The sequence below is a fragment of the Procambarus clarkii genome, chromosome 45 (genome assembly GCF_040958095.1).
Source record: "Procambarus clarkii isolate CNS0578487 chromosome 45, FALCON_Pclarkii_2.0, whole genome shotgun sequence".
Lineage (NCBI taxonomy): Eukaryota > Metazoa > Arthropoda > Malacostraca > Decapoda > Cambaridae > Procambarus > Procambarus clarkii.
This window is the reverse complement of record NC_091194.1, coordinates 29,020,371-29,045,657: the sequence shown is the minus strand read 5'-3', so window position 1 is coordinate 29,045,657 and position 25,287 is coordinate 29,020,371. Positions and strand designations below refer to the sequence as shown.

General features: G+C 43.0%; 1 protein-coding gene across 1 annotated transcript in view; it reads right to left on the bottom strand.

Moving 5' to 3' along the window:
• The window catches only part of LOC138350322 (extended synaptotagmin-3-like), a 319,761-nt gene that overhangs the window by 59,223 nt on the left and 235,251 nt on the right, over positions 1-25,287 (bottom strand). Inside the window, exon 9 of the mRNA XM_069300945.1 lies at positions 5,699-5,741. Within this exon, the coding sequence (XP_069157046.1) occupies positions 5,699-5,741 (43 nt within the window). The remainder of the gene's footprint in view (positions 1-5,698; positions 5,742-25,287) is intronic.

Sequence of the window (25,287 nt, the reverse complement as noted above, 5' to 3'; positions counted from 1 at the left end):
AAGATTTACCTCACCCCAGTCTTCCTGTCTGTCTGTTTCCGTCACTCTGTTTTCCCTGTTTATTTTTCTTTTTGTTTGTGTGTGTGTTACTTTCTTTCTGACTCAGATTGTCAGATAATGTCAACAGTAATCTTCTTACATCTTATGTTTTGTCTATTATGCAAGTGTTTTTATTTAGCATTTCTCTTGTTTAGGTGATGCCATGAGCTTGTCTCATATGCATTTTACGGCCACCTGATTGAAGATGACATGTCAAGCACCTTCGTGAGCTTGTTCGCTGTCATACCTACGTATTAAAATTAAAGATTACATCCTTCATACGAGCAGGTGTAAATATTTACCATGTTCGACTGCTGCAAAGGATTCTCAGTTGACTGCCGGCTGTTTCTAATGAGAAGGTCAGTGGCCTTCTTTTGTTTATAGTATATGATAATGTCTAAGTTTAGGTTAGGACTTGTGCTTTTTACTCTTTTACAGATTATTTTTTTTCATTATTCTTTCCTCTTTCTTATATCCGCTGTGCATGGTGGATTTGTAATATAATTTTAGTGAAGGTGTTGTGGTTTCTGTTCATGGTTCTGGGTTGTACTACAGGTCCAGGTGTCGTCTTAAAGTATCTCTTGGTTAGTGTTTTCCTCATGGTTACTATAACCATTGTTCACCAGTACTTGTGTTATCCTTTCTAACGTCCTACACACTTTGCTCCATTCAGAGCAGTGGGTAAGGGCTCGACGAGTATAAGTGTTGAGAAAACTGCCTTAATATCTAACCTCACTCCTACAGTTTTGGCATAATCCTATGTTCGTGGCTTGGCAATATTCGCATGAACTTACAGCTGCTGCTACTGTTGTTTTTAACACGTCTAGGAATGGCAGACTGTCATTGTTACTATTTTCATGTATAAATTGGAGTCCTGACTCTCTCTCTAGACGGCTTTTTAGAACAATTAGTTCTTCTAGGTCTTTTACTATTACGAATATATCATCGACATAACGGCAGTATGCAATCGGATTTTGTCTGCAACTGAAGACTCTTTCCTCGACGGTTCCCATGTAAGAATTAGCAAATATCGCTCTTAGGGGGGAGCCCATTGATACTCTATCTACCTGTAGATACATGTTACCTTGCGAACCTGATAAAAGGAGCTTCCTTTCTACATGCCTCGAGAATGCTCTTCTAGTGTTGCTTGGGTATGTCTAATTTAGGGGTGCTCTTGTCTCTGTATACTCTGTCCAGGATCATTTCTATGGTGGTGTCGACCGGGACGTTGGTAAATTGGGATTCAACGTCCAGTGAAGCAGTAATTACCTCGGGCTATGTAGTCTTGATTATTCTTATGAAGTCTGCTGATGATTGCAGATTGTCATTTCTTGGAGTGTATGTAGGTAGACGTTCGTTTAGTCTTTCGCAAGTTGGAAAATTGGGATTGGTATCTGATGATTGGGCGTAGTGGGTTACCTGGTTTATGGGTTTTAACACTGCAAAATGCATACGCAAGGCCATAGTCGCATTGGAGTTTAGTGAGGTGAACTTCACTTCTCTTCATTGATTGCCGTGATAGTTTTGGTCACTTTGTGTTTAAGGTCTTCCAAAGGGTTCCTCAGGATTCGCTGAAGTTTAGTGTCGTCATTCTTCATCATGTAGCTGGATTAATTTATATATTCTTCGGTTGGTATCAACATATATGCTCTTGACCCCTCTATGCCCCTTGGTGTGTCCAGTAGTATATCCACTCAACCAAAAAACTGTACAAAAGTATTGGAAACTCAGTCTGACTTTTAAATCCAATTTCCCGACAGCGCTCATGACTAATTTGGCCACAGATATATCATCAAATCACTTCGTCATGCTGTGGCCGCATGAGTAACATTTTTGTGTCAAGATTGAACGGTCCCCAATCCAGCACGCATCAGGAAACTCTTTGGACTCTTGACCCCCTGAAGGATTTGAACCTGGTCAGCCTCCAGGGAGTGGTTGGACACTCCCAACTTCCAACACAACCACATAGCCGAACGCCAAATCTTGGGAATCTGGAATGGGGCTCGAGTGGAGCGCCTAACCCCCTCACCAATCTCACTTTCACAAACAGTGTCCTGAGCCACGGAGTGCATCCTTGGTAGGTGCTTTATGATGATGTATTTCAGTTTTAGGAATAAAGAACCACCCCACAACCAATAAGCACATCAGAATAGACATCAGATTTTGGTCATGGAGGCCAAACCCCTTCGACACACCATGTTCCTTGGCATGTCCAGTACTATAAGAGTTTTCTGATGCACGATGGTTTGGGGACCATTTAATCTTCACGCACAAATGTTACTTATGAAGCCCCGGCATGCTGAAGTAATTTGATAATATATCTGTGCCCAAAATACTCACGTGCGCTGTCGGGTATTGGGGTTAAAAGTCAGACGACTTTCCAGTACTTTTGTAGAGTCTGTTGGGTGAACGGATATAGTACTGGACACGCTAGGAGGCATGGAGGTCCTGGCTGACCGAGTTTGAATCCTTCATGAGGTCAAGAGTTTTCTGATGTAAGTTGGCTTGGGTACCTTTCAAGCTTGACGCATATCTATTGCAAGCAACAAAAACGTAAGCAATAAAATGTTATTTAAGAAGACCAGCCATGAGCCATAAGCTGCGGACCACAAAAGAGGGATCAAATAACTCTCTCAACTACACGTTGATATAAAGCAAAGATTTGTTTAAGTTTAGCAGCATCAGATAAAATAAATCTAACAAAAAAGTTAAAAACCTAATTTCAAAACGTTAACAATTTAAAAAGACAGCAATATAAGGAAAATGACAAATTAAATACATAAAACAGAGAAACGCCAAATTTCGACTTAGTAAGTGGTCAATCAATATAGTAAATCTAAATTATTTTGGTTTGGGATCGAGCTTAAGGCCCATCAACCTCTGGAGGGTTACTAAAGCCAGCACAACTGAATATTGACCAACCCGCAAGAATACTTTAATCCTCAACATAGTCCAGGACAAAAGTAAACTCAGTGAGTATACACTGAGAAGTGGTTTACACTTATCGGTGTACATATCCCCTGTGGGCATCATGGCCTGTTATTAAGCCATTTAATGTTATCAAGTGAACAACTAATGCATACTGACCAACCAGCAAGAATACTTCGGCTCTGGATGTAATCTACAGCCAGAGTAAACCCTCGCCACATACACATAGAGAAACAGGTTACATCTCTCGGTGTATATCCTTTGTTACACATATTAATTACAAACACACATTCCAAAAATACAAAACAAAATACTATGGTACAGGAAAGTGTTATAAAGTATCACAATATAAATTATATTAAACAAAATGTCAAATTTAGAAACAAATTTCAGTCTCAAACAATGCATAAATGATTAATGCACAATAGCTTCCACAAAAAAAAAAAAAATAAACACACGCAACACACAAAGTAGGGGGGGGGGGATCCCACCTTTTCATATCTCTATCCACCTGTCCATCAGTTTATGCATCCATCAATCCATTTATCCATCTATGTGTCCATCATCATGGAACTATCTATCCACCCATCTATTTACCCCACTATTTATTCAACTACCTACCAATTTATCCATCCATATATGTATATATATACATTTATGTATTTATATATCTGTCTTTTCATCCATCTATCTCTCCTTCTATCATCCACCTATTCAGCAATCAATCAATCCATTCATCTGTCTGTTCATCTATCCTTCTATCCATCCACCTATTCATCAATCAATCAATCCATTCATCTGTCTGTCCATCTATATAACTTTCCATCTATCCATCCATATTTCTATCCAACAACCTGTGGATTCATCTATTCATCTATCCATCTATTTATCCCATTATCAACTGAAATTTAATATCCCTCTCTCGTCTATCCATTTATTTATTTATCCATATATCTATCCATATAATTATCCATATTTTCATCCATCTATCTATCCATCTCCATTCCATTCACCAGAGCTATAGAGACTTGAATCGTGGACTACACGTATGTGCAGCAGAAGCTCTATCGACTGAGCTATTGAGTAGTCTTAATAAGGAAAGTTATTTCCACGGAAGAGTGGATGATATTTTATCTATCGAACTATTCATTCAACATTTCCTTTATCCATCCATGTATACTTCCATAAATATAGATTGGGTTGAATCTTTATCCCTCTCTGTCACTGACTCTATGTCTTTGTTTCTGTATGTGTATTTCTCTGTCTCTATTTTTGTCTGCCCCAATATCTGTCTGTTTTCCTATCTTATAAAAAATATAATTGTCTAATATGTGGGTGAGAGCTTTGTAGTGTGAACTACTACAAAATAAAATACACACCCCATTACTCTGAGAAAGGCACGTGGCTTGGGAAACCTCTGACTCTGAAGACAATCTCTTTTATGGGAGTAAGGGCCAATTATGAACATCAGGAAATTTAGGTTAGTTTTCCCGAAATCAGTGTATAATGGTGTATTTGAAAAAAGATTTTTTTTTAATTTATTTTGAAAATATTTAGCAGTGTGGGTGGCAGGCAGTGACAAAAATTGTCGAAGGAGTCTGAATGTGGCACTAGCATGCCATTCACTTTTGAATTTTGGGGACCCCGAACAGCCTATGTTCATCCTATACCCCATACCATTCATTCTTCCAATTTGGGTGAGGCTAGACCCAGGTGTCTGACGTCCAATCTCTCTTTTAGGTATAGATAAGTGAAAAATAAAACTCTAAACGTTAAAGGGGTAAACTAAAGGAACTGGGCTTATATATAAACTCTGCACAGTTCTTACACAGACGAGGTGCTTTTATCCAACGAAGGACGAAATTGTAAACAAAGACTTCAATATGATTACCCAAAACTTTGAAACCAGTCTCACAGAGAGGATGAATCTCTCTCCAAGAATTATTTTAAATATCAGAGAGCATTGGTTTAGATAAAGGCTGACCAGTTCCTTAAGATACTCTGGTGTGCTCCAACATCCTTAACATGAAATTTCTAAAAGAACTACCAACATATCTAGCTTTATCGTTAGAACACACCATATGGAGGAGGAACATACAAACTGTTAGAGCAAACAAACACAAGTAGGAAGAACGGATAATGTAACTCGATTGTTGCATCGTTCAATCTGCAATAGCGTGCAATATGACTCAGTGTTGCCAACTCAGTTTTCAGTTTTACATAAACAAAAACGTGAAAAACATCTAAAAAGATCGAGCTTTTCCAGATATACATCTAAAATTAATATGTTACCTATTATCAATCCTCCAGCACATTTTATGAAAATATAAGTAATACCACTAAAATCTAATTAAATAATGAAAACTAATAATGCTATTAACGTTGATATTTTTACACAAAGCAAACCTAAACAAAAATTCTGTTGTCATCATTGTGAAATTAAGATTTTCAAGAGGAATGTCTGTTGTGAAAACGTAATTTATCTATATATAACATATTACATGATAATGTGTATGAATAAAAAGGGATGATTTTAAAAGAAACTTGGCCTAGGGTTAAGAATATTGATACAAATATATAATAAGAATAAAGCAAACCATTAAAGTGAGTCATATAATTAATGAATGATCACCATGAAAGACTTCCCAGGATAAATACCTATTGTTAACCTTTGACATGGATAATAAATAAACAATTATTACAAATGTTAACAAACAGCTCAATGACTTACTAAACGCTTCCAAGTTATGATATCTTCAACTTCCAACCAATTCCTGAAAAGAAAAAGAAAAATCAAATATCTCTGGCTCTCTCCTTATATATAAGTTTTTCTCTTTCTCTCCATCAAATATATATATATATATATATATATATATATATATATATATATATATATATATATATATATATATATATATATATATATATATATATATATATATATATATATATATATATATATATATGTATATATATATATATATATATATATATATATATATATATATATATATATATATATATATATATATATATATATATATATATATTTAATTATGACTATGATTCACTTAGAATGCTATTAATATTAGTAATAAATCTTCATGTTTATAACGTTTACCTAACATTAGTGCATTAGAAGCTTGAACCTAGAAACTCTTATTTGATGAGCATTGGTGTTGAGTGAACAAGTTTAAAATGCGAATGCCATAGAATGAATGATTGCTGATGGACTGTTGCTTTAGAAAATGGTCTCATACGAAATTTTCAGAATGTTACACATAACATTAAGGACTCAAGATAACTCAAGATAACACTAAAATCTCTCTCGTGTTAAAGACTCTCATGTACTGACCAGTGCAATAAGAACTTTGTTTTCTCGCACAGGTTTCTACCTTGTCCAGGACTCAAGTGAGTGATATGGGGGAGGTAATACTAGGAAGTAGTGCAGAATGAAAATAGGTTTGTGCTTCTGCTTCAATTAACGTTTCGCAACAGCTGATGTCGAAAAGGTAAAAAGGATATCTTAATGATGAAAGTTTCTTGGCTGCTGGGGAAGAAATTACCAGTAGGATTTGTGTTATTTATTTTAGTTATTATTATTGATTTGTTTATTAAACTACTTATATTTAATTTGCTATTAAAGAATTTCTTTAGATAGTGGACTGAATAGGTTTAATTTGAACCCACTAGAAACCTCCTTCACAAACTTATAGGGTTTATTGTAGAATGTTCTACTAAATCAAACTGATTGATTTATAAAATTTATTACTACGGGTTATTCTAATGTTTAACTCCTATTACTTGTACAAAAGCTAAGCTGTCTTTGTAGAATGTATCCTGGTTAACAAGCAAGAAACATGTCCTCAGTGAACTCGGTCTCCACTCAGACCGTCTGGTAATGGCGTCCCTGTGTGTTGTGTGATTAGCCCGTCCAGTTGTTATCTCATGCGGTCACAACTTCACCTGCCAGAATCTTACAGTGTAAAAATTTCTAACAACATCTATCCTGCAGATATGACATAAGAATGGTTATTAGTTTATAGTAATGTCATAGTCAGGAAGGAGTCAGCTAGATCAACCGTTCCTTGTGTGACTAGGCCTCTCCTCTCCTCAGTGCCTGGTGGGCTAGATACATATATGTAGGAGGAGTGTGGGAGGGAGCCGTGGAGCCCCGGTACACTACGCTGCACTCCTCAGTTCTGCAATAGTCGCCTGTCTGTCAAGACGTGAATTTCTAAGCTGCCGGATACAACTAGACTTTCCGCCTAACGCGACGTTAATTAATGTCTCATCACCCGTCTAATTTCATCTAGCGCATTTCACTGCAAAATCCGGTTTGCGATAGTTGATATTCATCTTAGATACAAGTGATTTAAGAAGAGAGGAAAGTGCCCACCACGCGATCACTGCAGAAGCAACGTGACTGCCTAGTATTACAATCTGTGGTTATCATGAGCATCCGTCTGCCTAATGCCATGAGGCAGGTTTGATAGTGCTAACGTAATTAGTTATTGATTGTTACTGTCTGTGTGACAGAGGGATTAACGTAATTAATTGAAAATTTGATTTGATTGAAGTCCAAGGGACAAGTGTCCCTTGGACACTTGCCCGCCGGTGGACACTCCCACCGCCGGTTACGGTGGCAGGAGGAAGGCCACTGGAACACACGACTCTTAAGAGTACGCAGTTTGTTACCAATAACAGAAGACCAACAACTCTGCCAGCGGGCAAGGATGGAGGCATGAATAACTGTGTAAATGTCGGAATAAGGAATACTTTTACGGGAGATGGGACAAGCGCGGATAGATTCTTTAGTGGCAGCATCCGCATGCTCATTTAAAGAGACACCAACATGGCTGGGAACCCAGCAAAATGCAATTGACTTAAATCTACTGGAGATAAGAAACAGCCAATGTTGAATCTCGACAATCACCGGGTGGACCAGATTAAAGGACCCTAAAGCCATGAGGGCACTACGAGAGTCAACTACCACCACAAAGGAGGATTGACACCGGGAAAGCAGGAGACGAAGAGCACAGAGAATAGCATAAAGTTCTGCTGTGAAGATTCTAGCCTCCGAAGGAAGGCGACACATATAAGTGTGGTCAGGAAAAACAACAGAGTAGCCCACACCATCAGCAGACTTAGACCCATCGGTGAAGATGGGAATGGAGTGGGAGTGAGAAGAAAAGTGCTCAAGGAAGAGGCGTTTCAAAACTGTAGGAGGGGTAAAAGCTTTAGTAATGTGGGTCAGAGAAGTAAAAAATTTGGGAAGGGGGACCCTCCACGGAGGTAAGGAAGGAACAATACGAGGAGAAACATTGGTAATATGAGCTGAAAGAGAATGCTGTAAGCGAGACAAACGGACAGAAAGAGGGAGGAGGTGAAGAGGAACAGGAACTACAGGAGGGGTAAAAGTCAAAGCACGATAGAGGCGAGAGTGAGGATGCTGTAAGAATCGCGCAAGATAGCGAAGACTGTAGCGATCACGGCGATCCTGGAGAGACAGAAAGCCAGTGTCAGTGTACAAGCTGAGGGTAGGAGTTGAACGAAAAGCACCAGAGCTGAGGCGCAACCCAGTATGGTGCAAGGGATCAAGACGGCGAAGAATAGAAGGAGAAGCAGAAGAGTATGCAGGGCAACCATAATCGAGTTTAGACAGGACGAGAGTGGAATGCAAATAGAGAAGTGTGCGCCTATCCGCTCCCCAAGAAGTATGGGACAAAACCTTTAAGTAGGTTAAGGGCCTTAGAGCATTCAACACGGAGGTAAGAGATATGGGGAGACCAAGACAAACGAGTGTCAAGGAATAACCCCGAAAGCTTTGCGGAATCTTTGTACTCAAGGGGATGACCATAAAGTGACAAAGAGGGACGAAGAACGATCCGCTTCCGAGTAAAAGTCATGGCACAAGTCTTAGTGCTAGAGAACTTGAAGCCATGATTGGTGGCCCAAGATGATACGGCATCTATCGCAAGTTGAAGCAGCCGTTGACGGAGAGGCGAATCATCACCCGGACAGCAAAGAGTAAGATCGTCAACATAAAGAGCAGAGAAGATGCCAGAAGGAAGGGAGGAAAGAAGACCATTGAGGGCAACCAGAAAAAGAGTAGTACTCAGAACACTACCTTGGGGCACACCTTCATACTGCCGAAAAGAGGCAGAGAGAGAGAGTGGCACCAAGCCTGACTCGAAAGGTACAACGAGAGAGAAAACTTTGAAGGAAGAGAGGGAGATTACCACGACGGCCAAAAGAACGAAGTTGGGACAGAATATGGTATCTCCAATTCGTGTCATAAGCCTTTTCCAGGTCAAAAAGAACAGCAACAACGGAGGTCTTCGCAGCAAAAGCAGTACGAAAATAGACATCCAAGTTCACCGGGACATCAGTCGTGCTGCAGCACTTGCGAAAACCAAATTGAGAAGGAGAGAGGTGGTGATGCTGTTCCAAGAACCACATCAGATGGACAGTTACCATACACTCAAAGAGCTTGCAAACACAACTCGTGAGAGTTATAGGGCGGAAGTCCTTAGGGGACGTACCGAGAGACCCTGGTTTCCGAATAGGGAGTAAAACGGCATCGAGCCAGTCCTCAGGGACGGACGACGACTCCCAGACCTGGTTATTCAGATTCAGTAAATACTGAGACGTGCACGGAAGGAGATGGCGAAGCATCTCATAATGAACGTCATCCGAGCCCGCCGCCGTAGATCCGCAGAGGGCCCAGGGCAGACTGAAGTTCAGAAAGAGAGAAAGGATCGTTATAGGGAAAAGGAGATGAGTGTGGAAATCTAAAGGATAAGATTCAAGAACAGGCTTACGAAGAAGGAAGGATTGAAGAAGATGAGAACCAGAGCTAACAGAAGAAAAGTGGAAACTTAGTTTGGTCGTGACCTTCACTGGATCCACCACAAGAGTACCACGGAGGTGGAGAACCGGCGAGACATCCGGAACGAACTTGCCCGCAATCTTGTGGATCTTCTTCCAGATCTGCGGCAGAGGAGTATCGGACGTAATGGTGGAAACATAAGATTTCCAACTCTAACGTTTAGCTGTACGGATGGTCCTACGGGATACCACACTTGCCTTCCGAAACAGAATAAAAGAATCAGCCGTCTGCCGGCGGCGGTGTTTCTTCCAGGCTGCATGCTTACAGCGAACAGCCCGAGCACAGTCCGCATTCCACCAGGGAACGCACTTCCGTGGACCCCGAGAGGAAGAGCGAGGGATAGAACTGAGGGCAGCGTTGAAGACTGTGTCATAAAAAAGAAGGAGGGCGCGAGGAAGAGGCAGAGAGGAGAGGTCAGAGAGAGTAGCACGGAGGGTGAATAGGCACCAGTCAGCCTTGGCAAACTACCACCTAGGGAAGGAGAGGAGAGGGTAGAAAGAGAAAAAGGAAACGAGGATGGGGAAATGATCACTGTTATGGAGGTCATCAAGAACCCGCCACATGAAATCTAAGTAAAGGGACGACGAGCAGAGAGAAAGATCAAGACAGGAAAGGGTGCGAGTTCGAGAGTCCACATGAGTGGGCTCACCAGAATTCAGAAGAGATAGAGAAGAAGCGAGGACGAACGGTTCGAGAAGACAGCCTCGTGGGTTTGTCAAAACATCACTCCAGAGGGAATGTCGACAGTTGAAATCACGCAAAAGGAGCACCGGCTCTGGCAAGTAGTCCAGGAGGTGCTTAAGATCAGGAAGAGAAAGCAGGACATTTGGGGGGAGATAAATGGAACAGACTGTATACCATTTACCCACAAAAACACGGGCAGCAGAACAATGGATAGGTGATGGAAGAAGTAGGGGGACGAAGGGAATATCAGATCGAATTAAGAGAGCAGTAGAGTTACGGGCCCCAGCAAGAGCTCTGGGGGGGGGGGAGAAAGAAAGGAATAACCACGAAAGTGACCAGGACGAGCACCAACCATGGGTTCCTGGAGACAAACACAAAGCGGTGAAAACTGTGTAATTAGAAGTTGGAGTTCATGGAAGTTGGCATAAAATCCACGAATATTCCACTGAAGAACAGACATTACCAAAGAGAAAGGACAGTAACAGAGAACAAGAAATAAATAAAGGTATAGAAGAACATAGTTTATTAAAGAATCTCAGGATCAGGGTCGGCAAAGTCAGGGTTAGGGGGCATGGGTAAACTTAGTAAGGATAGAGGGAAGTGAGCAAGAGGACAGACCAGAGGCGGACTGACGGGGTCTGGAGGGGAAGGAGGCAACTGAGAGGGGCAGGCAAGGACAGCTGAGGAGGGGGGGGCAGAAGGTAGAGAGTGCGCCTCAGCAAGGGCAGCAACCGAGTGGGAATCGGGGGCGAAAGAAACCTCCATATCTGGGACAGGAGGTTCGACCACTGAAATTGGAGGGGATGTAGTGACAGAGTCAGAGGGAGGGGGTGAGGAAGAGAGCGAAGCCTTCTTACCCGCTGGAGAGGAAGAAGGAGAGGAGCCAGGCTTACGTTTCTGACTCGAAGAGACAGACGTTCCTGTAACAACGTACCGGGCGACAGACTCAATGGTCTCAGCAGGAGAAGAGGAGCGGGAGCGAATAACACGAAGATTGCTGGGAGGATGATGGATATCAGCCTGGACAGACAGGTGGCGTGGAATGTCAAGAGACTAGGGGGAGGGTCGGGAAGAAAGAGTGGGGGGAGATAGGGAAGAAGACAAAGGAGATATGGTGGACTGGGTAGGAAGGGGGAAAACCCCAGATGGAGAACCGGGAGGGAGGCCATCTGGTACAGGAGGCAAAAGAATAGGGGAGAAGGTGGTGGGTGTGGTCGGGTTTAAGGCCTGGAAACGGTTGTGAGACTGAGGGAGACGGGAAGGACGAGGAGAGGTAGAACGCAACACGTGAGCGTAGGAGACGCCCGCGAAAGGAGTGAGACGACGAACTTGGCGTCTCGCTTCAGGAAAAGACCGATCACGGTGCTTCAAGTTGAGGACGGCTTCTTCGAGTTTGTAGTGTACTCACGAGCGTGAGATGGTAGGGTGGGCCTCACCGCAATTGAGGCAGTTAGCCTGGGAAGAAGTGCACTCGGACTTAGAATGACTATCGTCTCCACACATGGGGCATAGATACACAGAGCTGGTGCATTTGAGGACACCGTTCCCGAACTTCCAACAATTATTGCAAAGTCTAGGAGTGGGAATGGACAACGGAGCATCTGGCACCAGCAAGAATAATAGAGGGCGGAAGGGTCTTACTATCAAAGGTGATTTTTACAACTCGAAGGGGCTAATGGCGACGACCACGAGGGGGTCGAGTAAACGTGTCCACCTGGAGGACAGAATGGCCTTGGGCATCGAGGATATGTTTAATATTCTCATGGCAATCTTTGAGGTCCCGAACACCAGTTTCAACATGGTGTGGGAGGAGTACAGTGCCAACACTGGCATTTAACCGAGCGTTTTTGGAGACCCTAACAGGGGTCTCTCCAATGCAGGACAAAGCGGCTAAGCGAGTAGCTGCATCCTGAGGAGCAGCGATGACACGCGTACCATAACTGGTGGAGTTAAAAGTAACAGAGGCGTCTACTGAATCAACATGGTGTTTATGGAGGGAGATATCATCAGGAGGAGTAGAATCCGGATGGTGGAGATCAAAGTATTTAGCCCACGTAGCGGGACCAAACAAGGCGTTGTAAGTAGTATTACGGGAAGGGATCGTGCGAGTGCGGCCGTGGCGGGAACGGCGTTGAGAACCCCCAGAGAGGGGGGGTAAAAGGCGCAGTAGTCACAATGAGAGACGAAGCCGTGCCAGGGGACGAGGTGGTCACCACTTGGGGCTGGGGACACGACCCTACCACAGAGGAGGGAGGGGAGCTGATGGGAGTAGTCAGGTCGTCGGGGGCCAATGCAGCAGGGGCTACAGGGCCTGATCTTCCAACACAGTCTGACTCGAGGGCTTGGTCGCCCAACCCACCAGCATGAGAAAGTACAAGGGAAACATTATCAGCAATGAAAACGAGGGAAAACTTTCATTCACGAATGTGCCCCCACACCCACCATGGAGCCACAATTAGAGGCAGGGCACCCAACAAGAAGCTATCGCCGATCTTGCCGGGGACCCCCCAGGGGTGCGTCGTGAGTATACGCCCCACAAACACCACGTTAAGAACCGTGTGTCCGTCGAGAGCGGGTTCAGTGACGAAAGGAGGATTGACAATAAAAGGTTCCCCTCGCTCGAGACTTTGGGTACTACAGTTCTACGGGTGCAAGAGTATGCCTCCTCAAACACCCGGGCATCAAAACAAAAGAAGGTCGAAAGAATAATCAAAACAGGCAAAAGGTCGGCAGGAAATGACAATTTGATAGGAGTAGAGGGGGGAGAAAAATGTAACACAAGGAAAAGGAAAAGGGGTCTGGCAAAATTGGTAAAGGCAGCAGCAGGAGCATAAGGCTGTAAAAGGACAGAGGACTGACCCATGGAGCATCACACTCCGGCAGCTGCCCACCAAGCCCCCTCACGGCGGTAACGGGCCAGACAGTGAAGGAGAGTCTCTTAGGAAACGCGGAGTTGAAACATTGAAAGGAGTTGGGAAGCAAATGATAGGGGAAAGAGTGCAGAAAAATGAAACAAAAAAAACAAAAATCTAAAAAAATTAGTAAACATTCAACGTTTTACTAAAGCTAAATATAATGTGTTGTCATAAAATTCTTCTCACTCGACTGGTGTTATCTAAAGCACGGACATGGCTGGATATAAGGCTCTTGGCCTTCAGGTCCCATTAGAACACTATACCGCCGCTGTTAGTAAGGCTTTCCCTAAAGTATTCCCCCCCCCAATTGCTAAAATCAACAATTGCAAGCAGACAAACGGTGGATGTATTACCTGTGAATTCTGGGGTCAATAATAAGTTTACAGACTCCTATCTGGAATTTATCACAAAGGTGTGAAAGGTCAGCTGGTGGATTTAACATCTCTTGCTTTGGATTTGTCTATCGGTCTAACTGAAGAAGTAGGAATAACACTTTTAGGAGATACTAAAAACATCTCGTTAGTGAATGAATTGTCGGAAACACTATTCAAATCCGCTATTTGTGTATTTAAACAAAACAGTAGTTGAAACCAGCTCATAATTCTCATTTTGGTTGTACGTAAAGTTACTATCTACGATTTAAGGGTGTAAGGCTACGCGCCATGATAAGCTGTACCAGTTTTTTAATCGTGTTGATCCTGGCAAAATTGAACCTGGATATTTCACTAATGCTTCGGTTGGTAAGAAACAGCGGATGGCTGATATGAAAACAAGCGGTGTAAATACTTGCTTCAAACTAATGTTGGATGTCACATCAGTTAGTGAATACATTTTGAATAATGTAGACATTAGGGTGCGCCTCGAACATCAACCCGATAAATGGCTTGTACTCAGTGATAATGAACAAGCAAATCTTAAATATAATATCAAGTCTACATGTGTATGGAGTTGATAGGGTATTGCCTGGTCCTGAAGGATTAATAGACATAATTGCTACGTCCTTTTTGCTATTAATAGACATAGTTAATAGTTGCTAAGGGCTATTTGGCCATTGTCACCCACAGGTGCATAACAAAAAAAGATTTTTATACTAAACCTGTTAATTTATGTTCTCTGATCATGGAAAAAAAAATCGTAAGTGGCATATTTTGCCTGTTATAGGGCGGGAAAGTCTGGCAAAAAAATCAGGCGCTGACTCATCATGCGTGCCAGACGTTCTGCTCCGCCTCAGCTGTCAGGCAGGAGTGGCCACAGAAATAATTACCTAATTATTTCAATGTCGCTGATTGATTTTTTTTTCGTTTTTTGCTGTAATATTATTCAATAGTGTGTAGTGTGATATATTTATATAATAAAATGCGTGAATCATCGCTGAACTCAAAATTATGGTGAGCATATTGTTGATTCAATTATTATGTTCATCAAACAGTGAACAAATACTTTGTCGGTTATTACACTATATGCACAGGTTATATATAAGTATCTGCATATTTTGTTCACCATAATGAACCACTAAGTTGGTATTATGAGCCAAAAAGCAACGAGGAGTGACCGCCACACACCAGCCAGCCACTCACTGCCACTCACTCCCTCAACTCACTGACTTGCCCACATTCTCCTCCCACAATACAGTTTTTGCTTTTATTCAATATATACAGACGTTATATATAAGTATCTACATGTTTTGTTCACCACAACTGTTCAACAAAGCTGATATAGTTAGTTCAGGCACTAAGAGACGTCGCTACACAGTCAGCTGGCGGCTGCCTCCCTCACACATTCAAGGTCAGACGCAATAAAATTTCTCCCCCAACAATACTGTTTGTGGTGTTATTACCCTATATACACACATTATATATAATTATTTACAAGTTTTGTTCGCCATAACCGTTCAATTAGTCCGGTATAGTGCCCAAAGAGCATAGTGGCCACCCCTATCCAGCATGATAAATCATGCAGATGTCACCACCTCCCTCGCCAAAATGGCTTCTCCACACTCATTTTACTGTTATTATACTATATATACACGTTATATAGAAGTATCTACTTCTGTGTTCACCATAATTAACCACTAAGTTGGTATACTGAGTGGCAGTGGCAGGAAGTGGCAGCCCGCCTCAGTCTGTCACTTGCTCCCTCCATCACCTCACCTTAATCGCCTCCATTCTCCTCCCACCATACTGTTTTTGCTTTTATTCACTATATATAGACTTTATATTTAAGTATCTGCACGTTTTGTTCACCCATTGCGAACAACTAAGCTGCTATAATGAGTCCAGACAGTAAAAGGTGGTCACACAGAGTCAGCAGACAACGCTACATCCCTCCCTACCAAGATTACTCCTCCCACTACGGCCCTAATTAACAAAACAATCCTGTTATTATCAGAATCCTGGTTATTTTGATCACAGTCAGGGGTCTTCTGTAATATTATCATCGCTAAATAGTAGCATGAACATATATATTATGGCATTTTTCGGCGTTGCTGTGGGTTACAAGCTGAACAGCAGTGCTGTGAGCTCATGCTGCGTGCGCCAGCCTTGGTGGCTCACTCCCTACTGAGGCCCTCACACCCGGGAATGTGGCCCACGATTTTTTTTTAAATGGCGTTTGTTTACAAAAGCCCTGATGAAGGTGAGGTGAACCCCGTGTATCCGCGGGTCGAATAAATAATGTGTAATACTCCATCGTAGTACTAGGACAAGAAATTGAGTGGGTTACCTCTTTTAAATACCTAGGAGTCATAATAGACAATCAGTTGAAATTCACTCAAGAAATTGAATATCTTCGGCAACGCTGTAAAGCCAGAAACTCAGCTTTGCGCTCTCTGACCAGTCTTAGAGAGGGTGCATCTCTACCAGTACTCAAAATGTACTACGTTCAAGCAGTTAGGTCACTCATCGACTATGCTGCTCCTGCTCTTACATCCCTCAGTGATAACCAATGGGAGAAACTGGAAGTGTCTCAAAATGATGCTCTGAGAGCAATGCTGAGAGTACCAATATGGACGCGTAGAGAGAACCTTAGAATGGAAACAAATTTACCAGCATTAGAAAACAGGATGAAACAAAGGATAGCCGCCATAATAGGAAAACGTATTGGAACAACCGCCAGACTGTCAATCAGAGACAGCATACAGAGATCCTTTCAGAAAAACCTAAAATATAGAACAAGCTCATGGATGGATAATCTGGTCAAGATTCAAGAGAAAGTGGACCATTAAGAACAAAGGGGAAGATAGATCATATAACACTTTCGATAGCCTCCTCCATGGGAAGAACCGAATCTAAAGATAATCATTGAAAGATTACCAGTTAAAAAATCAGCATGTGACCCGTAGAGGCTCAAGGAAGTAATAGAACAACAAATGGAAATTATCTCTAGACCCACAACACCTCACATCTTCACAGACGGATCAATTGATCAAGAAAAAGGTTCTGCTGGGGCAGCAGTTTACACTAACAACCATGAAGCTTACTGGAACATGAACAGTGGGTGCTCAACATTGCAAACAGAATGATATGCCCTGAAGGAGGCAATAAACTATACAGTTGAGAATAATTTACATGATGTCATCATTCATACAGACTCTAAATCTTCGCTCCAGACATTGTTATCCAGTCAGCACAGAGATAATATACAACTCCTCACAGAAATTCAACATATTGGAAAAGATGCCCATAATCTAGGGCTGTCAATCACCCTAAATTGGATACCAAGTCACATTGGCATAGATGGTAATGAAAAGGCAGACTCACTAGCAAAAACTGCCACTGCTCTACCTGTTATACAGGTTCAAATCCCTCCAAGTTTCTCACAGATAAAGGAGCAAATCAAGAAGAAAATATTTTCAACTATCAAAAGTCGCCACAGAGCCAAAGTAGCGGAAGGAAGATCCACTGCGATATGGTATGAACAAGCCACTGGTTACTCCTCCTTCAAGCCTGGCAAAAAGATATCCAGAGACATTGCAGTAGCCATACACAGACTCAGACTTGGTTACAAGTGCTGCTGGGAGGTAATGAACCCAATAGTTAAAGAGTGTCACATCTGTGAAACAGAAGCAGAGGCGCCGCTATTGCACTACTTACTGGAATGTGAAGCTACTGAAGCCCTGCTCAACAAACTCAACATTAATCCAACGACAGCAGCTGCATTAGATGCCCATTCCACCGCGACTACAATGATTAGAAAAGCTGTTGAGGAATGGGACTCATTAGTGAGCATTCTGCATCTACATCCGCCACCAAGATAATGTTAATAAAACAAGATTAAAACCAGTGCACTAAAACAGAAGCGATAAATAAGCAGGTAAAAAGGAGAAGTCCTCTCCTCCATTTTAAACTTAGACCCAAATATCACAGGAAAAAGGTTATCATGTATAACCAAACTCAATTACGGGCTCACCATAGTCCGTGCTACATGGACACTTCATCCTGAGTAGCTAAATCTTTAAAAACAACAACAACATTCCTCATCTTCACTCGGACTACGGGGGAGACATCTCCTGCCAACACATCACAAGGAGCAGTGTGATCACAATGCGACCCAAACGTCTTAAGGTCAGAGCTACTCCACTTGACGCTCATGCTATCGGGAGAAGCAATACTTTAAAGGTCCTGAAGGACGTTACTGGCCTCGAACCCGCTAACATTGGTCAGGAAGGTGAAGATATCGTCCTCTTCTTTTCATGTGAAGAGGAGCTAGAAAAACTCCTCACTAACGATGCCATTCTTCGCAAAGAGCGCCACCTACATCCTCACTTCCCACGTCAGTTCCTGGCCGGAAGAACTGTTTTTACCAGCAAGACCAGCCGGTGGATCGCTGAGCGACCTCAACATCATATCAAGGACAATATCGAGGACGAAAATCCAAACCTGTCGGTATTCAACCTAGAGTTCTGCAACACCGACAAAACAACAATGAAGATTACGTTCACCACCATAGCTGCGGCCACCCAGGCTGCCACACAAGGATTCTACTGCTTCGGTCTAAAAATACCACCCCACCAAATAAAAAAGGAACGATACCATGAGATCCAGCAGTGCTTTAAGTGCTACGAGCTCTCGCACCCGACCAACAAGTGTCAGCACCCTGTCCAGAGGTGCAGCCTGTGCGCACTGGACCATCACTACTCCATATGCAAGGCAACAGTCCATCACTGCTTGCTCTGTGATGGCAATCACCCAGCAATTTTCTACCGCTGCCCCCGCAGACAGGAAATCATCAAGGCCCAGGTTGAAGCCAAGAGAAACAACCCTTCTCCCTCCTCGACCAGAGCCCCAAGCGTTCAACTCGCCACCTTAGCTCTCACTAGTCGACCAGAAGACTTTCCAGTCTTACCAACATGCGGCTCCTCCCAGCAGGCGACACAGCCTTCTCATTGGGGGCCCAAGGTCCCCAAGGTCCCACAGGCTCCTTCACAGCCCCCTGCATCACGTGCAGGCATTATCCCTGGTCTTCTTAAACTAGCGGAAAGGCTAGCAGGACCAGACAACCAGCGCTTTGTCAGTGAACTAAACGCATTATACATAGACAATGGCCTGGCCCCCATCATAGCCACTAGCGTAAATCTCACTGCCTCCTCTACCACTCCGGAGACTACCACCAGGACGACCATGCGGTCAACTTCAACACCGACTCCTGAACCGCCCATGACCCGGGCGACACAAACAGAGGTAATTCCTTCTCCAGCTCCAAACACTCCTACCATCACTATCTCAGCAGCCGCGCTAGCAGACGTGCTGTCTACAAACGATAACAGCACCACCAGCGCTCCTGAAATAGCTACAACCACCAATCAACGACACCTAAGCCTACCTAAGGCTGCGAGGCGAAAGGCAAAAACGCCCACTACGGAGGTTACAGACTCCTCAGACGAGGAAATCATAGTAGGAGCTTCACCGCCGCATCATATATACGACACCTGCACGGTTCAAGACTTCCTCATGGAGGTCACGTCACCAAACTCCAACGACAGCACTGCTCAGCCAAAGTCGCAGGCAAAGAAAAAACGGAAAACCTAGAGATCTACACTAACCCCACCAGCTCCATAACTGGTATAGCCAGCCCCCCAGGCTGAAAACCATCATGAAGACCCCCATCCATCGCCAGATCTTTAGTATCAGCCACTGATACAGATAATGGGTCCAAAGAGCCTCCACTTACGGGCTCACCATAGCCCGTGCAACTGGAACATATTGTTCTGAGTAGCGAATCTTAAACAACAACAACATTCCTCATCACCAAACTGTCACAGAAAAGCCATTGCTTCACTATCTTCTGGAATGTGAAGCAACCAACGACTTTAGTAGAGCTTTAAGAGTCCCTGAAACTTGCAGTGGCCACCCTGAAGCATTCAACACAGCCACTCTCCTGGTCAAAAAAGGTGTTCAGCAGCTGGACACCCTCATAAAGACTGTCAAGCAGTATCCTCCCCCGCGATAACAGCTTGACGATTAAATGCAAGGTAATAAAGGTTATGTGTGTTCTTTCAGTTTATCTCAAAGGTAATGTAGAGTGTGCTCTCTCAGTTTATCTCAAAGGTAATGTGGAGTGTGTTCTCTCAGTTTATCTCAAAGGTAATGTGGAGTGTGTTCTCTCAGTTTATCTCAAAGGTAATGTAGAGTGTGCTCTCTCAGTTTATCTCAAAGGTAATGTGGAGTGTGTTCTCTCAGTTTATCTCAAAGGTAATGTAGAGTGTGCTCTCTCAGTTTATCTCAAAGGTAATGTGGAGTGTGCTCTCTCAGTTTATCTCAAAGGTAATGTGGAGTGTGCTCTCTCAGTTTATCTCAAAGGTAATGTAGAGTGTGCTCTCTCAGTTTATCTCAAAGGTAATGTGGAGTGTTTTCTCTCAGTTTATCTCAAAGGTAATGTGGAGTGTTTTCTCTCAGTTTATCTCAAAGGTAATGTGGAGTGTTTTCTCTCAGTTTATCTCAAAGGTAATGTGGAGTGTTTTCTCTCAGTTTATCTCAAAGGTAATGTGGAGTGTTTTCTCTCAGTTTATCTCAAAGGTAATGTGGAGTGTTTTCTCTCAGTTTATCTCAAAGGTAATGTGGAGTGTTTTCTCTCAGTTTATCTCAAAGGTAATGTGGAGTGTTTTCTCTCAGTTTATCTCAAAGGTAATGTGGAGTGTTTTCTCTCAGTTTATCTCAAAGGTAATGTGGAGTGTTTTCTCTCAGTTTATCTCAAAGGTAATGTGGAGTGTTTTCTCTCAGTTTATCTCAAAGGTAATGTGGAGTGTGTTCTCTCAGTTTATCTCAAAAGTAATGTGGAGTGTGTTCTCTCAGTTTATCTCAAAGGTAATGTAGAGTGTGCTCTCTCAGTTTATCTCAAAGGTAATGTAGAGTGTGCTCTCTCAGTTTATCTCAAAGGTAATGTGGAGTGTTTTCTCTCAGTTTATCTCAAAGGTAATGTGGAGTGTTTTCTCTCAGTTTATCTCAAAGGTAATGTGGAGTGTTTTCTCTCAGTTTATCTCAAAGGTAATGTGGAGTGTTTTCTCTCAGTTTATCTCAAAGGTAATGTGGAGTGTTTTCTCTCAGTTTATCTCAAAGGTAATGTGGAGTGTTTTCTCTCAGTTTATCTCAAAGGTAATGTGGAGTGTTTTCTCTCAGTTTATCTCAAAGGTAATGTGGAGTGTTTTCTCTCAGTTTATCTCAAAGGTAATGTGGAGTGTTTTCTCTCAGTTTATCTCAAAGGTAATGTGGAGTGTTTTCTCTCAGTTTATCTCAAAGGTAATGTGGAGTGTGTTCTCTCAGTTTATCTCAAAAGTAATGTGGAGTGTGTTCTCTCAGTTTATCTCAAAGGTAATGTAGAGTGTGCTCTCTCAGTTTATCTCAAAGGTAATGTAGAGTGTGCTCTCTCAGTTTATCTCAAAGGTAATGTGGAGTGTTTTCTCTCAGTTTATCTCAAAGGTAATGTGGAGTGTTTTCTCTCAGTTTATCTCAAAGGTAATGTGGAGTGTTTTCTCTCAGTTTATCTCAAAGGTAATGTGGAGTGTTTTCTCTCAGTTTATCTCAAAGGTAATGTGGAGTGTTTTCTCTCAGTTTATCTCAAAGGTAATGTGGAGTGTTTTCTCTCAGTTTATCTCAAAGGTAATGTGGAGTGTTTTCTCTCAGTTTATCTCAAAGGTAATGTGGAGTGTTTTCTCTCAGTTTATCTCAAAGGTAATGTGGAGTGTTTTCTCTCAGTTTATCTCAAAGGTAATGTGGAGTGTTTTCTCTCAGTTTATCTCAAAGGTAATGTGGAGTGTTTTCTCTCAGTTTATCTCAAAGGTAATGTGGAGTGTGTTCTCTCAGTTTATCTCAAAAGTAATGTGGAGTGTGTTCTCTCAGTTTATCTCAAAGGTAATGTAGAGTGTGCTCTCTCAGTTTATCTCAAAGGTAATGTAGAGTGTGCTCTCTCAGTTTATCTCAAAGGTAATGTGGAGTGTTTTCTCTCAGTTTATCTCAAAGGTAATGTGGAGTGTGTTCTCTCAGTTTATCTCAAAGGTAATGTGGAGTGTGTTCTCTCAGTTTCCTACATTGACACAATGTTATATGTGCACAGGATTCACGAAGTTCGTAGTGTAAAGCACGTGGACTAAAGCTATGGATATATATCACGCTAGAAGTACTATTATTGGAATGAGTACTAGCCCATCATCTCTTAACAGAAGCTATTTTGGTGAGCTTTTCCCTCGGGCATCAGAATCCAGCAGTCAGGTCACCCGCTTGAGACGACCGGAGTAACCATAACGTGACTTACCCAAATGACATTTTATGACCTGAAAAAAGGTTAGCGTATCCATACCTTCGTAACAGAGATTCTCTGATTGGTTAAAGCGTCTATGCTTGACCGGCACTGAAGTACACAAATTCGCTCCTATTACACAGAAATGTGAAGATGTGCGGATAAATAGCTGAAGAGTATTAGCTTGACTACACTGTTCTAAGTCCTTACATATGTCATATTAGCACCAAATTCATATAAGTAACGAAGCAAACGGCCAGGAATCCCAGTGTAATTATTTTCGTCTAATGAAGTGACCATGGCGGTAAATTAGATATCCCATACGGCACAACCAGAGGCAACAGTCTGAACCGAGTGCTTTTTCATCATGGATATTTTGTCCCCAAACGCCCCTTGCCATTTCAGGGGGCTATAGGGTTTTAAATAGCTTCAGAGCACCGATCCCCCCCAGCCACTGGGCATGGTGAGAAGGCACCCCTAAGCACACATATTTCCCTGTCAACAAACTAAAATACATATAAATGCCAGATGTCAATCTCAACCTACACCATTCGTAGTGTAATAATAACAGTTTGATGATAATAATAACACGTAAAATGGAAAATTATTTAGTATTTTGTTTTCTTATATAAGACAACACACAAAGGGAGAGATGCACAGTATGCCATTAAAAAAGAATTAAAGCTGAGGGCAAAACAACAAGCTGCCTAACCGGCAGTATTGGTGACTTGACAGCATCATACATGAAAAACAATTCAAAGCGAAAGCTCTTATCAAGGCCCGGAGCGGGAGGGTTGTCATGTATGCCCCCTTGATGTGGATTTGGACCATATTCTGTAGATGGAATATGTCCAGGTTAGGGCTTTCATAGAGCAAGTCTCAAAGTCGCTCTTGGTGTGTTCCATATCCTGAAGTCCGTGTGCACTCTCCTTGTATCATGCTCCTCTCCAATTAAGGATTATCGATGAGGCGGGTGCTGTGTGCTTCCCGGTATATTCCCTGACCTTTTGAAGGATCTCTGGGTGCCGTATTTGTCGCACTTACTCTGATGTGGACGGGAGAGAGGGACGTTATCAGCAGAGACCTGGGTGTCCAATATGAAGGCTTCGTCACCTTTGCAAGCGATGATGCTGGGCTTGCAGAAGGCCCTTCCATCCGGTATATGAACCTCACGTTCCACCTCGAAACCTCTCTGCCGCAGGCGACCAGCTATGAACCGAGTGATATTGGCATGACGTTTCACCCGAGCTCCGTGCGTCTTATAGCATGCCTGGGATATGTGGCCCAGGGTTCCTGGTCTCGGGCAAGCCTTGCAGAGACCAGAAGCCTCGGGTCTACCCCTAGCTGTTCTAGACGGAGTGGCTACAGCGTTTACCCTAATCTGGAAGGCATAAGCAAAATCTCATCCGCTTAGCTGACGGGTACCGGATGAGACCCACTTATGGCAGGAAGGAACCTCACAAGTAGATGCAAGGCCGGCACCATCAACCATCCTATACAGTTTTGCTTTCCAACTTCTAGAGCGCTCAGCCGTTCTGTTAAAGGGGGTTCCGGCGGCCGTGGTCAGGTCTACCCATCGACGCATTCGTGCTTGGAATGCGGGTAGAAGAGCCATAGCCACTATCACCGGATCCTCCGACTCTACCAACGTCCCGAGCCGCTTGTTCTTTTGTAGGCGGAATGATGTAGTAAAGTCGGGAATTCCTAGTCCACCGTCCTTTACGTCGGTATGAAAGAAGGCATTAGGGGTATCGTGAGGCAGTCACAACCAGCCACGAACGGCGTGCCGCAACTGCCTGTCAAGCCTCGCTAAATCCGCCATAAACACGCGTCCGAGAACAAGCTTGAGGATTAGGTCTTGTTTAAGTAGGTATAACCTCTGTTGGGGTTTGAGGGGGGCGTTAGTGATGTTAGTCAGACCGTCCTCAAACAGGGAACCATAGGATATGCGTCTGCCTCCGGCCCCGATAAGTATTCCTAAGTACTTGTACTCATCCGCCACACTCATAGTACCAATTTTATCGTCCCCGACGGAGTATGTCCAACTGGTGGGGATATGCCAAGTCTTACAATGAGCATGCCAGATCAGCCCAGTGATGCTAGAGCAAGCAATAGCCTGGTTGACCAAGTGGTCACTGGGATATGCTTGGTTATAAGTTTAGAATTTATATAAAATTGGCAATGTGTTGTAGGTACTTCTGAAAATTGACTTTGCTCTCATATGAGGCTTGTGTAAAACTATGATGTTAATTTCCAGTATCATGGGGCAAAAAAAAAAAAAAACGTTTTTCCTCTCAGAAAACATGGTTTGAATTAGGTTATTTCTCCTATAGGTAATAGTAAGTTATATAAGAATTCAATTTGCTTTCCTTAAAAATTTCCCTGTAAGTCTTTGGCTTAATATCGATTGCTAGCAGAGCCCCAGCCCACCCCCGTGACAACAGGTCCCTGCCCTTGATGACTGTCAGTTGACAGGTCACTTCCCTTGATGACTGTCTGTTGACAGGTCACTTCCCTTGATGACTGTCTGTTGACAGGTCACTACCCTTGATGACTGTCTGTTGACAGGTCACTACCCTTGATGACTGTCTGTTGACAGGTCCCTGCCCTTGATGACTGTCAGTTGACAGGTCACTTCCCTTGATGACTGTCTGTTGACAGGTCCCTGCCCTTGATGACTGTCTGTTGACAGGTCACATCCCTTGATGACTGTCTGTTGACAGGTCACTACCCTTGATGACTGTCTGTTGACAGGTCCCTGCCCTTGATGACTGTCAGTTGACAGGTCACTTCCCTTGATGACTGTCTGTTGACAGGTCCCTGCCCTTGATGACTGTCAGTTGACAGGTCACTTCCCTTGATGACTGTCTGTTGACAGGTCACTACCCTTGATGACTGTCTGTTGACAGGTCCCTGCCCTTGATGACTGTCAGTTGACAGGTCACTTCCCTTGATGACTGTCTGTTGACAGGTCCCTGCCCTTGATGACTGTCTGTTGACAGGTCCCTGCCCTTGATGACTGTCAGTTGACAGGTCACTTCCCTTGATGACTGTCTGTTGACAGGTCACTTCCCTTGATGACTGTCTGTTGACAGGTCA